The 14,681-nt window shown below is 47.9% G+C and overlaps 4 protein-coding genes across 4 annotated transcripts; all 4 read right to left on the bottom strand.

The window, feature by feature from the left end:
* Positions 1-226: 226 nt before the first annotated feature.
* On the bottom strand, positions 227-1,245 carry LAJ45_09011 (uncharacterized protein; the record flags this gene model as incomplete). Its single annotated transcript, XM_046118558.1, has 3 exons — positions 227-770; positions 832-908; positions 967-1,245. 3 exons carry the CDS (start codon positions 1,243-1,245, stop codon positions 227-229), a joined length of 900 nt encoding a protein of 299 aa, XP_045968235.1.
* Positions 1,246-1,984: 739 nt separating this feature from the next.
* LAJ45_09010 (uncharacterized protein) lies at positions 1,985-2,621 on the bottom strand (the record flags this gene model as incomplete). Its single annotated transcript, XM_046118557.1, has 4 exons — positions 1,985-2,064; positions 2,117-2,171; positions 2,272-2,340; positions 2,418-2,621. The coding sequence occupies 4 exons, from the start codon at positions 2,619-2,621 to the stop codon at positions 1,985-1,987; spliced, it is 408 nt and encodes a 135-aa protein (XP_045968234.1).
* A 4,445-nt stretch (positions 2,622-7,066) lies between these two features.
* Positions 7,067-9,196, bottom strand: LAJ45_09009 (uncharacterized protein; the record flags this gene model as incomplete). Its single annotated transcript, XM_046118556.1, has 1 exon — positions 7,067-9,196. One exon carries the CDS (start codon positions 9,194-9,196, stop codon positions 7,067-7,069), a length of 2,130 nt encoding a protein of 709 aa, XP_045968233.1.
* Positions 9,197-10,232: 1,036 nt separating this feature from the next.
* Positions 10,233-10,906, bottom strand: LAJ45_09008 (uncharacterized protein; the record flags this gene model as incomplete). The annotated part of the gene is made up of 4 exons (XM_046118555.1): positions 10,233-10,237; positions 10,289-10,292; positions 10,442-10,697; positions 10,797-10,906. 4 exons carry the CDS (start codon positions 10,904-10,906, stop codon positions 10,233-10,235), a joined length of 375 nt encoding a protein of 124 aa, XP_045968232.1.
* Between the last annotated feature and the right edge of the window lie 3,775 nt (positions 10,907-14,681).

Genomic DNA, 14,681 nt, shown 5'->3' with positions numbered 1-14,681 from the left:
AAATATGAGGAAAAAACGTTTAAAAAAGAGGAAATAAAAAAAAGAGAAAAGGAAAAAGATAAGATGAAATCTACAATCCCCCCATAACCATAACCATCACCAATAATCCATCACCAATAATCCTCATCACCATCAATGCCATTACCCCAACCCAACCCAAAGCCCAACCAAGAACCTCAAAAACCTCAAAAACCTCAAAACCCCAACTCCCCAACTAACTACCCACTCACATCGACTCCTCCTCCCCACCCTTCTCCGTAACCCTATACCCCTCCCCAAAGCACCACCCCGGATGGAACACATTCAGCGCCCCCACCGCACACACGACCATCACCCCCTCCAGTATAAAAAACAGCGTCTCATCCGCCATCAGCGCGCCGCTCCACCCCTGCGCCATCTCAATAACTCGATACACGCTCCTAATCATGATAAACGTGGTGCTCAACGCCAGCGCGCACAAGAACCCGCGGAACTTGCGGCTGGCCCGGAGCTTCGCGTGCGTGGGGTCGAGGCTGCCCTTGCGCCGCACCACGCGCAGCGCGTACTCGGCGCACAGAATCATGAACATTGCGAGTGTAAACACCTGGAAGGCCAGGCCGGTGATCATGATGTTGGTGCCGAGCGTGGGGGACTCGCCGTCTTGGGAGGTCACTGAGGCGATGCCGCCGCCGGCGGCTTGGAGGACAAGGGAGATGAAGTCGCAGGTGACGAAGAGCCAGGTGTAGGCCTTTGGGGGGATGCGGGAGATGTCGGCGCCGAAGATGATGACGCTGGAGAGGGGAGTTAGTATTGTAGTCTGGTGAATAGAAGGGAGGAGGGAAAATCACTTACATCCGGGAGAGACAGAGGTAGATGCCAGCGGCGAAGAAGGCAGGTGCGAAGGTGAGGCAGCAGATTTGGATCAAGAACTAGTGGGTATATTAGTATTGGGTATTCAACATCTTTAGAGATATATCGTGTACTTACGGGGTCCATTGTAAACGGATTATTATATCCCATGACTCGTCCGGCATAGCCAATGATCTCTCCAATATTCCCCAGCAGCATCACGGCGAGGAAGCTCCATGTCTTGTAGCGGATGCCCTGGATGAGGTACAGCACCACAGAGAGCCCAAACAGCGCAATGAGCAGACTGTTGAGCGCGAGTGAGGGCCGGTAGTCAAAGTATGAGTCCTCGATCGAGCAGGTCTCGAACGTGCAGTCCTTTGGATCTATGATCGTGTTGTTCGCGCTAGTGTGCGACATGTTTAGTGGCGGATATCAAGACTTGTGGTTGTAGCTCTTGATCTTGGAGGACTGTGGTAGATATATATAAAAGTCCAGGTGACTAATTAAGAGTACTGAAGCTTCTTATAGCTGCAAGAAGAAGAAGAAGCTTGTGGTGTGATTATTTATCGACTCTGAGATACTTCGGAACCAAAGCAGACTCCCCCAAGGTCTTTATGTATCACAGCTCTCTTCCCATCCTCTTCCTCGTCTCCAAATCGGGCAGTGTTCCACCTGGAAATCCGGGCTCCAGAACCCCAGCCAAGGCTCCTAGTTTGACCACCTATAATAAGGTTTTCGTGAATACGAAACCCAGCATCTCGGCGGGAGATTGTATGACGCGGCCATAGTGTGTGCATACATGCACACATCAGGGCCTTGTGGTCTTTCTTTTTTTTCTTTTCTTTTCTCTCTAGCTACCCGCTATATGCTTATTTGTTGGCGGGGATGTTGTGCCAGGGATCAAATGGAGGGGAGAAATGCACATTGTACTTTGATGTGCAAAATTACTGGGCGAAGCTCTCGCTCGCTTCCTGACGGCCATGGGTTAACAGACTAGCCGTAGTGATTGCATTGGGGTAGAGGGGGAAGAGGGGGGGGGGGGGGGGGAGGTAGTGGTGAGGGATTGTAGTACGTACTGCAGGTTACACATATACAGCGCAGCCTCTTTCGAGCTACATGATATCCTGTGGCATTATCTTTGTGGCCCTGTACGTTTCTATTCTGGCTGGCAGACAACGACAACAACGACGCCTTGCTGATGAGGTGCACTTGCTGCTTTCCTCTTTGAGGTTGTTGCTGGTTGATTGGGAGTATTTTCATATCCATCCATACACTTGAGAACGATTACTCAGAGGCACGTATAGGCAGCGTAGGAACTTAGGAAGAGCACCCGTACCCGCACCCTGCTAGACGTACTCGAAACAGCTATCAGATACGATCATCCTGACCATTGCAAGGAAGGCCTGCAGATTAAGGAGGAATGGGTGGGGGAATAGCACATACGGTCAATTGTTCTTGAGAGCAGAATGTACTACAGTAGTGGCTTTGTGAAACGGGCGGTCTTCCCGGCAGCTATTGAGTCACTCAGGATATACTGCTGCGTGGAATATGTGTGGAAGAAGAGGAATGCGAGGGAGAAAGAAGCTTACTTTACCCTCATACGATATCCCATGACGACACCCACGTAATAATTTCCCTACAAGCTGGCTAGTGTTGCAACTACATGTACTTGCTCTTTCTGAACCCTGGCCTGTGCGTAGAAATACAGACAGTTCCCATAATAGTAATTTTCCGACGACGACCTGCCAAGACTCGGCCTTACTCTCCGCCGAGCACACTTGCCCAGCCCACATGTACAGTGCAACGTCTTTTTTCTCCTCGCTAGCGATTGGGCGTACGTAAACGATGAGGGAAAATATTTCCCCCATCACACTTTTACATACACTCCAAGGCAGAATTTTTTTTCTTTCTTTCTTCCGTTCTTTCGTCCTCTCCCCACGTTGGATGGTTGTTCGGAGCCACCGACACAAAAAAAGCAATCGCTTCTTTTTGGGACCTGGAACACCCGTGATTGGTAGGATAGGCGAGAACGTTGTTCCGGAGTCCGGATCACCGATATAGTATCCCCATCCAGGATGTGTCGGTACATGGGTGAAAGCTTAAGCGGCCACCTTAATTGATTGCAACATACATACATAGGACATGCCTTGAACTCTGTGAAGAAGAAGAAGCTTAAGATGATGATGTGTGGAGGGGATTGGGGCTCGTGTCGAGAGAGAAAGAGAGAGCCTTATTTCAGCCGCAGATGTGACACGATATGATGTGAGCCTCATTGCGGAGGAGGAATATTTTTGTAAAGCAGTGAAAGTTCCCTTTCGGTGTCTCACGTAATGAATCAAAGGCGGCGCTGGACAATGACTGGCTCGATATGTTTAGTATGTAATTTGGTGGAGTCATGGAATATCACTCGCCGGTAAACCCCGTGGTCTTCCGTTTGACTTCGGGAGTTGACGAGGCGAGTATTTTCTAAACTCTAAACATCTCAGCACGTTAATATTGTCCGTTGTGGTAGGAGAAAGTATGGGAAATATTTGTACTCCGCCTCATCCCTGGGATCATTTCTGGAACAATCAATTAATCAACCCCCAATGTCAACCCCAATATCAATCTCATACATATACGTATACCAGGCAAGGCGCATGACTCCATTCTTGAACGTACCCGCAGCCATATATGTCACTCCTTATTCTAACACCTTGATGGCCACCAGGCGGCGCAGAGAAGATAAATTGATCCATCGATCAATGTACCCCCGACAGGATCCCCCAATACTTTACCGATAGCTGTATTCAGGCAAGACTACTTTAGTCCAGTTTAGCCCAGTTCCTTTTCTTATAACTGATATCTATAGACCTAAAGCAGACGAGAGCCAATGGACAAATTGCAAAGTCAATCGTGTGTAAAAACCGCTGCAGCTACGTTGAAGCAATAGTTGAACAAAGAAAGCTTAGGAGGAGAAGCTTTATCCCTGAACTTATAGTTACAGTTTAGAGGACAGTTTTCTCTCAAGACAGAGGTACAGATACAGCTATAGTTTTGAGACCACATCCAAACTACAGAATGAAACGTTGGCAAGTCAACAACAAGCAATAATTTGTCACAAGCATCAGTTTCACCTCGACTAGCATTAATGCCGCTCGAACGGCGGATCAACTAGAACACCATCATATCAATACCCCAAGTATACCACACCATAGATACCAGCTATAACACCATTCACGCCTCTTCAACTAACCCCCACGTCTCCCAAACCGACCCAAAGCCAGAACTACGCATCCATGGCACGAAAGGGGGGTCCAACACCACTCACTCCGACGTACGCGTGTAAAATGGGGATCCTCTCAGGTAGCACCGCCCCCAAGAGACATAAATCAATCGTTAACCAATCGCAGTCTACCGCTTCAGAACCGGTTTCGCTTTGATTATCATTTCGAATTATGCATCCAATATATATGGGCGCCTTTAATACACAGCAGCAGCGTCACATCTCAATCCTCTCACCAAACCGGTCGATCGATCCCTCCTGCCCAGTCGATCCACCCTACTCTATGTACTCAACTCCAGCGGGACGACAAACCGAAGTAAGCACCCGGTTGGGAGTACATGAAACAGGCCAAATACTGCCTCGTAGGGAATGTAACGTCTTTTAAATTTTATATCCATCTCCTCCGCGTGATATAACCTAAGTGAACGTAATAACATCCGCTATATCTACATGCAGTGTCAAGGGTCTAAGGCAGATTTTCACCACTGTCCACAGGAGAAGGCCGGAGGAGTATTGGGGGCGGGGGGGTACTCAAACACCTGTGCACAGATGTATGGCTACTGTAGAATCCCTCTAGCTCTCAGTGCCTTGGAATAGGGATACACAATATAACCCCGGCACTAGATAGCGTTCATCCTGCAGATCGAGCACATCATGTGTGTACGGGGTAGCGGAGTCCCTACTCCCGCTTTCTCGCCTGCAGCTGGCGGTTGGGTGGATATGTGGGTGGGTGGGCAGCGTCCTGTATCTGCTCCCCCAGCTGGATGGATTAATTCAAGAGCCAGCATGCATGCGTGCACACAAAAACCTGTGTTTTAATCCGCCAAGAATATCGAAACCGCATGAGCCGTCCAAAATTAAAGCGAATGCTTTGAAATACATACATGTATCGAATCCCCTCGGCGGTCAGCCGGCCCAATTAGTTATACATGTTAATTAACTATATATATATAGAATTCGTGATATTAAAAAAAACATGGAAGTGAATAATTAAATCCGCAGTCACACCCACCCCATTCCTATCTAACAAGATATCGATAACGTATTTGCTGTATGATATTAGTGTGAGGATATCTGTGATTCCAGGCGCACCCCCCACCACGCCTGCCTTTCTCTGGCTAACCTGGCAGATACTAATTGGGCCTGACCGCCGCGCGATAGAATACCAAAATTTATTTCTAAACACTATTTACCTACACACCATAGAAAAGCCTCTCCCCCCCCCCCCCCCCCCTCTCTCTCAACCACCAATTAACGCCCACCATCAATACATATACCCAAGCAGTCACCACACCCAAAGACACCACGTACCAGCTGCGCATGCCACCCCTAATCACTAATCCCAGCCCAGGAACAATAAAACCCCTTAATTTATCAAGTGAACTACACTCCCACAACAACTCCTTCCTGCCTGGATGGGACTCGGATAATTGGATCACAGACTATCACTCGCAATACCTCAGACTCACAAACCCAAGCCAGCGGAGATAACCAAAGTCCTAATCCAGACAGAAACTATCAGAAGACCATATATATCTCTATACACACACAAAACACACATACCAGCCTCGGGAAACAGCTAGACGTTGGTGATGCATATGGGGCATATACAAGACAAAAAGTTAAGTTCCCGAGACTTTGTTTTCTTGGTCGACGATACAAGCTAAAGGCGATACCCATACATAGGTAGGTAAGCTGATCAACCTCCCAAAGCTACATGTGCATGTCCTTGGACGGTCTCGAGAGGCGGCGGACCGCATACCTGCAATATACATACGTAGGTCAACTTAAGTGTATGAACCCTAGCCCTGAATATATTTGGAATGATCTATGGTCTCGAGACTTTGCGCAACACCTACTCGGTCCGGATTTTTTTAACCACATCCAAGATTCAAGACGAGGTGAGGTTAAAGCAAGTCTCTTGTTATTATATTCTTGTCTCGTGCCTACCACTAAAAACAGCTTGATATACAAACCCCGAAACCAACAGAATTAACCCTGGCCACGCAACAAACCCCATGAAAACCCTTAACCCCTGTATATACCAAGCGCCTCAAGCTAGACGCTTACTCATAAGCTCAGATCAACGTAAATACATAACCAATATTGACGTTTTCTGCGGTGGGGGGATTTTTTTTTTTTTTTTTGTTTGTTTAATTCATACTCGCATGCAACCTGTCGGTTATGGCGGAGCACTCAATCTACAGTACAAGTACAGGGTTTCACCCTTTATGCCTACTAGTCGCTCCTTTCAGCAGGATGTGGAATACCCCAACCGGCTCAAGGCCAGCACTCATACCTAGCCACACTCCATCACCAGTCCGCATGCCCCATTTGGGCGCCGGGTACATGGAAAACTCTCCCCAGGAGCACTGCGGTGGGGGGAAGTCTGGCGACTTTTTGTCGAGCCTGTCACTACGCAGAGTTTCGGTTCATATAATATATAAAGGCTTATATAGATAGCTACTAAGATCTCATCGCAAGCTCCCGAAAATATATTGGCCTTTCTTAGGCTCGCTCAGTCTGGAACCTAGGTTTAAAACACTAATCATGAGATATCACTCGGTCATGTGACGATATGCTACACCACGGTTTCTCTAGATTCTTCTACCTCTGGCGGTTCTAGAGATAGTAGTAGTTACGGGAACTATAGAGTCTTTTCACAGCGTAACGAGCTACAGCAATACATATCCTTCTGTAAATTCAACTTGTCTTTATTATCACTCTAGCCTCTAGCCTAAGTTCTCAAGAGTCAAAGCCCAAAATGTTCGAAAAAAGCAAAAATAAATATTTATTCAAGAACCCTGCCCCTCCCTCGGGCCATAATAATTAAATCATATACCACCCTCCCCTTCCCTCTCCTCAAATCCCTTCTCAATCCAAAAACCAAAACAAAAAAACACATCACCATCAAGCATTACGCCAATATACTAAATAAAAAAAGACCACTACCCTATCCTACTCTACATTACTCTAGAAGAGAGCCACGAACCCGGCAACCATCAATCCAACCATCACACCGGCGGCACCCTGTACCCTGTTGGCGGCACCCTCAAAGAGGGCTCCGGCAGGTGTAGTGGTGGGCTGTACTGGGTGAGTTGTGGTCTTGGTGGTTGTGGTGCTGTGAGAGCTGGTGGAAGAGCTTGTGGAAGAGCTTGTGGAAGAGCTGGTGGAAGAGCTGGTGGAAGAGCTGGTGGAGGTGATGCTGTTGACAGCGGAGACGGTGGTTGTGTTGTGGACGGCGGGAACTGCCACAGGGGAGACTACTGGGCCTCCGGTGACAGAAGCCGGGTCAGGGCAGTCGACACCGGGAGTGCATGCAGATGGAGCAGATGGGACAGCAACGTCCGCAGATGAAGCCGGAGCGCCAGGAGCAGACGGAACGGCGACATCAGCAGAGGAAGCTGGGGCACTGGGGGCAGACGGAACAGCGATGCCAGCAGATGTAGCCGGGGAACCTGGTGCGCCAGTAGCAGGAGCAGATGGGACAGCAACACCCTCAGAAGAGACGGGGTGACCGTGGGGGCAGTCGACACCAGGAGTGCAGGCGGCAGGAGCAGATGGGACAGCAACGCCCGCAGATGAAGCGGGAGCGCCTGGTGCGCCGACAACTGGAGCGGATGGGACAACAACACCTGAAGAGGAAGCGGGGTGGACGTGGGGGCAGTTCACACCCGGAGTGCAAGCAGAGACAGGGGTCACGGTGGACGGGGCAGGTGCCTCAAAGGTCGGGACTGGGGGGTATCCAGTGACCGCCGGGTACGTGACAGTGTTAGTGTAAGTCACACAGTCCGAGCCCGCGCACTTGCTGACGGTGACGGTCGAGCAGGGAGTGTAGACGGTCAGGTGCAGGGTTGAGGTGACGACTGTAGGCTTGACGGTTGTGGTGGCGTGGCAGGCGGTCTGATCACACTTGGTGAGGGTCTTGGTGATGTAGGAGGTGTACGTCACGCATGGGGCTCCCTCCTCGTCGGTAGGCAATGGGGCGGCGGTGATGCTGGTTCTAATCTCAGTTGGGGCAACAACGACGCTGCTTCCAGTGCCGGTTGGGGGAACAATGATAGTGCTGTTGCCGTATGGGGCAGTCACACTGGATGTGTGCACGGAGCTGGTGGGGCCCGTGACAATTGGAGCAGTGGGGTTTGTGCCGATGGGCAGGACAGCGGTGACAGTGGTGCTTGTAACCTCGGGGAGCGTAACGTTAGTTGTCGGGATGATAGAGCTGATGGGGGGAAGCACAACAGTGCTAGTGTTAACAGGGACTGTCGTGACCGAGGCAACGATAGTGGTGTTTGATATCACACTCGTAGAGGTGGTTGAGGTCGATGTTGTAGAAGTCGATGTTACCGGCGGGGCGACAACAGCTCCAGTCTTGCAGTTCTCGGCATCCGTGCAAGCCCCCAGGGTAAGAAAGACAGAGCTATCCAAGAGCGAATCTGCCGTATCACAGATAGCCACTTGAATGGTGTGAGCACCCGGAGCTATCACCGACCCGCCCGCCCTCAGCAACGGCGTAGATCCATCAAAGCTCGACCCCGAAGCCGGCGGCGTCACCACATTCCCACTCGAGAAGAAACCCCCGTTGATGGTGATCAGGGCACCATTCGAGTCCGCCGCAATCTGATTACCGTCGATCCAGATGCCAAACACATCATTGAAGTCGCTACCCACCCACTCGGGGTACTCCTCGCTGGCAAAGACGAACTCCGTGAAGAAGCCTGAATAAGCGGGGTCGAGAACGACGTCCATGCTGAGCACCGCAGCGTCGTACGTTTGTACGCCGCCGTTGAGGGACTGGCAGAGTGCACTACCGGGGGTGCTACGGTCTTTGGATATTTCTCCGCTGGTACCAGGTCCGGGGACGGTGTCGATTGCATTCCCTGAGGTCATAACGATGGAGTCGCGGATACCCAGCGGTCCATCGGTATAGGTGCCGGAGCTGCCGACAGCTCCACTGTATGTAGCTGAGACGAGAGTGATACCGGGGCCGAGCACGGCATTAGCTAGTGCTGTTGCATCGTCGGTCGGGGTGACAAGAAGGGCATTGGTGGTGGCAAACGCAAGAGCTGCGAAGCTGAGGAAGTATTTAGAGTTGTATGTCATCTTTATTAGAGATAGAGAGATATATATTATATTAACGATAGAACTATCCTAGATAGGATATTTATTTTATTGGAGGTCAAAAACGAATGAAGGAGGCCAGGAAAGAGTGACTGGCTGCGCTGCTGGATGCGGTGGAGTTCGAGAAAAGTCGAAATATGGCGGGAGATTCTCTTTAAATATATCTTCAAATTCCACTACCAACTGAGCGAACTGACTGACTAGTTCGAGCCCCGGAAAGAACATCAGGTCCCGGTTCTTGGCAGGAGTATAACAGCCAGTAATGCGGCTAGAAAACCAACTAAACCTCCACCACTTGTGTCTAGCCTATCTCCAGTCAGCCACATGAATAATTGGGCATCAGAAAGGTACCGAACCTTCCCTCCCCCCCACACCCAAAATTGCCATAAGGGGGAGATTGTAAGCCCCCGAAACTGTGCTGAATTACAACTTCTCGTTTCCATCAATGATTCGCATTCACCATTCCTCCTATGGAATATCACTAGGTTTGCAATATTTATCCAGTTCCGGCTCCGTCCAGCGTGGTACAATGAATATCGGTAGATCATAATAAGCTCACCCCTGTCTTCTCTCCATGCCCATGAGAAAATCTTATCTGTACCACGTTCAGCACGAGCTGGTTCTGTGCCATCGGATGTATGGGGCAGAGGGAGGGTACAACGCAAACAAAAGCGGTAGGAAGAGTACCAAGACCAGAGTATCTTCATCCCTTTTCGCGCGCGCTGTGGTAGGATGGTAGGAAAATGTGGCGCTCGTTCCTGGCTAGACGTTGCCCTTGGCACAATTTCGATGCGGCAGAGGAGCTTGTTCTTTCCTTCTTTGTGGCTGGACCAGGTGAGACAGTTTTTGTCCCTTCGATTATGCAGGCACACCGCACGCAGGCACAGGAAGCCGCTGTTTTTACCGGCGCAGGAACTAGAGACAAACGTTGTCGACTTTTTGCATCATTTTTTCTCCTGCCTAATATCTGATAGGGCTAGATCTTGAAAAATGTACCGTCCGTCCCCTCGGTTAGGAATCAAACTGCTTAGGCATTAGTATGAAGAAGTTCAAGAAAGGGGATCAAAGACAAACAAGACTGCAATCAAAACGCTTGACTCTCTTCTAAACTTCCATCATCCACGGACGGATAGTCTACTATCCTCCCGCTATTGCCAATTCTAACTTCTTTCCACAACCTGCCTTTGACAAAGCCCACAATCAATGCATCATCAAACGACTCAGTACCGTTGGCTCGGATACTCGTCTCGCTAGCCCATCATCGGGCAAGCCGAGTTGCTGGTACGACTCTGAATCAGTGCTATGCTCGAATCGAGGTGTCTGTGCTGCATGGAGGCGGTGGCTGAGCTTTGAACAGTGGTCAAGGCATGGATAGATGGAGTGGAGAGCGATGGGAGTGGGCAGGGTTGAGGCCGGTTGGGGTGATTGGGAGATAGGGATCTGGAGTCGATCGAGTGGGTATTGCAGATATCGATAATTGGCACTGCTTGGCCCGGGAGCAAACTGATCAATATCCTCGTTACACTCCACTCCACCATCGTGGAGGGCTTGCAGCAAACAAAAACAAACTCTCTATACATACCTGAAACATGACGTCCGGACTTTGTTATGCAGGCAGGAAGCCTCTTCTATGTTTAAGGTACGATGCAGTCCTGAATTTATGGCGGGAGGGTTCTTGCACTGCAAAGCCATGCTGGATTGATTGATTAATAAAACGTATTAAATGCGCAATACAATCTAGAGTCCCGATGGGCTTTCATCCTGGTGTTCCCGAGCGTGCTACACGGGAAGGAAGTGTAGAGTGGCCACAACCGGCCAATATTGAGCTCTGTCTTGGCGGGCCAACGCTCCCAACACGCCCCGACGCCCCCGCCTACGATATCTATCAAGAGGAGAGCTCACGAAAAAAAATAAGCTTTCTTGGCATGACAACTAAGTTACCCAGAGTAGAGTAAAGTACAGGACTTATTAAACCAACTACTTTAACTACCCAAAACAAGTAGTGATTGTCATTTATCGTTGAATAGGCCGGTTTATTGATATGATCCTTCGATCAATTGAAGACCCTTAACGTTTAGAATTGCCCGGAATCCTGCAGCTCGTATACAATTGCATGTACATGTATCTCTGGCGTAAGTTTGTAATTTAAAGTTTAAGCTTAATCGTACTTGCTTGACGTGACGTACTTGGCCAGCCCGTTATGTATACATGTAGTGTGCAGCTTGCTGCATGCAAGTAACGGGCTGTGTAAGAGACTAACATGTACTCTAGTCATGTATATACGCAAACGTCTGCGGCGGCCAACCGGCGGAGGGATAAACAAAGCTCGTTCTATCCTAATCTCGGTGAGGGGGGATCGAGAAGTTGGTATGAAATCAGATTGTGGTGTGCTGAATTATGAACGCTGCATCTGATATGGATTGGATTCAGGATCAAAACCATAGGAGTAATCCAATGATTCACGCCGTGAGGTCCCTGGAATACATACCCAGGAGATATATATGTATTGATAATTCGAAGGAGTCCGTTTTATGTTATCATAGCGGACGTAATATTGGACGTGTCGAACCTGAAGGTTGGCCATTGAAAGCATCATGCTTTTCCGTCAAGTGATCTGCACCCTAGAGATTTTCAATCAACGGTGTAGGACGAGGTAGTTTTTACTGAATTTGAACCAAAACTACAACTCAGGTCGGACGATATTCGCACCAGCTTTGATGCTTCCATTGGTACTTCTAGCCATAACTTTATTCTACGATACGGATCAGGCGTGTCGCCCGTTTTTCAAAACACTATCAAGATGTTACCAATTGTGCGGGATCAAGGGGGTAGTTCTTGGTTTAAAGAAGGTTAGTTTGACGGCCTAGTTGCATGGTTGGCCAGAAATTCCCTGTTATCCGTGATGCTATTCTACCAAGGGGTTTTTCGGAGGTGGTAGATGTGTTACTGCGTTTTGTTGTTGAGAGTGTACCTATATCAGATAGCAAGCACAGAAAGTCTTCTGCGTATGTTGACCAATTAACTGAGCAAAACAGAAACGTGGCAAGATGAGATCCTCCTTCCTCCCCCCCCTCCCCCCAATTCCACCCCCCTCTGGCTTATAGTCACTTTTTTATACACCGCGCCATCATCCCATCACTTTGAAAAATGTTACTACCATTTCACTAGCCCTTTTCTCATCTGATCTGTTCCACATGACAAGTATAAGAAGGCGTCGGCATCATGACTCATCACTCGGCGTTATCGCGTTAATATGCTCGCACATCAATTATGTATTTGCCCAACCAGCAAAACACACCAAAAATCGAGGTTTTCAACAACTCATAAAAAGTCCCACACCTAAACCAAAATATCAACGACCAAGTATAGTATAATTTTGATAAAGGAGGTCCATGCTTCAAATTCTTGGCCCAATTGAGATACTGGTAAAGGTATTGCAGGGTGACAAAAATAACTACGCACCAAAGTTTATATTGGAAAAGAGTACTTCCTAGACCTACCACTCCGAAAATGCGACCACTAACTTGATAACCTACAGGAAAGATCCTTGGAGCTCTAGAAACCCCCATATACACTTATGTCTCTCACAGCCTATATAGTTACGCAATAGCTATACTTCAAAGTTCGGCCTTTTTGTTAGTAATCCACACGGCAACCATACAAAAATTGACAACTTTAATTCTTTGTAACTTCATGAGTATACAAGATATCAGAGAGATAACAATATCTCTAAAATTCTGGGGCTTGGGAGATTTCGTCTTTCTGATATGAAATTTGTGGCGGTATGTTTGAAGTAGCTAGGCCCAAAAAACGTTATTTTACAATACAAATTTGGGTGCGTAGTTATTTTTGTCACCCTGCAATACCATAAAAGGACCCTTTTAGACACATTTCACCTTCAGGGCTTGTTCTTTGTAGATATGGCCTAAAAGTGGCCTGTAGGTCTTTTAAGTGTCTAGATAGAAGACACATAATTTTAGGGGAGATGGGAAAGCTCTCTGGATTCTGTGTGTGTTTTGCTGGTTGCGCAAATACATACTTGATATGCGAGTACAGGGGATACATAATAGAGATAATCGTTTGACTGATTGATAATTCATTCATATATAACAGAGATAGCACTATAGCGCCAAGACCTATGGAGTGGAGATAATCGATACAATGCTCGTGTTTACCTGGGTGGGTTCTTGGCTTGGTACAATTCTCATATACAGATATCAATCACATCACTCGAAGAAATCAAAAACTACAAAGCTCATATTTTCTGATACCACGAAGATTAGTTTTGCATTTATTTATAAGCTTAAGAAAAAGAATTAAGCAGCCACCCCCCTCGCGACCCCCCCCCCCCCCCCCAAACACCCCCTCTCATCATTTCCAGCTATATAGCCAGTTCTATCAGCAAATGTGAGGTAAAACTATCGATTTCTATTAATTTTAACTTACATGGGGTTGCGACGCCATAAAGCGAGCGAAGATATGTGATTTGGTTTCCCACCCGTGTTATAGACGGCCAGGAATCACACTCCCCACCAGTGTAGGGAACTAGTGGTCCTTCGGACCAGAAAACAAACTTCCTGTTCCTATGAAAGGAATGGCCCTTGGGGCCAGAAAACGGACGCACACGCCATGCCATCAGTGTATAAATCTAGACTCATATTAATCTCATCAGCAAAATATTCTGGTAAATAATATTCGTATAAGTGTGCTTATACATACCTTCTCGAGCATTTCTTATTCTCGGATTAACTAGGGATTGAAGTACACTCGCCCTACAAGAATATTCTCCAGTCCTAATCCCACATTCTTATTAGTAAAAATATTCACAGAGTGGATATTTCTAAAGGAACACTTACGCCTGGAATACCGACTTCGGTGTATAATTCTCTGGGGGCCACTGAGATAGCGGAGTACACTCGCCCTACAAGAACATCCTCCAGTTCTATATAATCCAATGTTCTTATTAGTAAAATATTCACTAGGTGGCCGATATTTCTAAATTATAAAGGAAACTTACACCTGGAATATCAAGAACCTCCTATGGACCATCGAGGTAGTGCAGTACGTTCGCCCTACAAGAGCGAGGCAGAAATCTGTTCCCGTGTTCTTATTAGTAGCATGCCCCCATAGAGAATATCCATGCGGGAAAAGCATTTTTTACATTTCTAACGTCATCTGCCCCAGCCCGAGCCTGATGTGTGCAGTACACATGCCTATATGAATATAGCGAGGAACTATATGTAGTTTAATAACTTCATTAGTCCAATACTCTCGCTGATGACATTCATAAAGAGGGGTTAATTGTACTTACTGAGGTATTAACGACTATCTGCTGGAACCCCGACCTTGAGCCATATAGTTCAGCACAGGTACAGGCAAGCTCGATGATATCTTGCTCTTTGATACGACCCTATACACCATAGGGCCGAGCATTTCGGCTGGTAAACATTGGCATGAGTGGAAGCAG

Source organism: Morchella importuna (genome assembly GCF_003444635.1).
Source record: "Morchella importuna strain M04M26 chromosome Unknown Morimp01GS033, whole genome shotgun sequence".
In the NCBI taxonomy this organism is placed as follows: domain Eukaryota; kingdom Fungi; phylum Ascomycota; class Pezizomycetes; order Pezizales; family Morchellaceae; genus Morchella; species Morchella importuna.
This window is presented reverse-complemented; position numbering and strand designations above follow the sequence as displayed.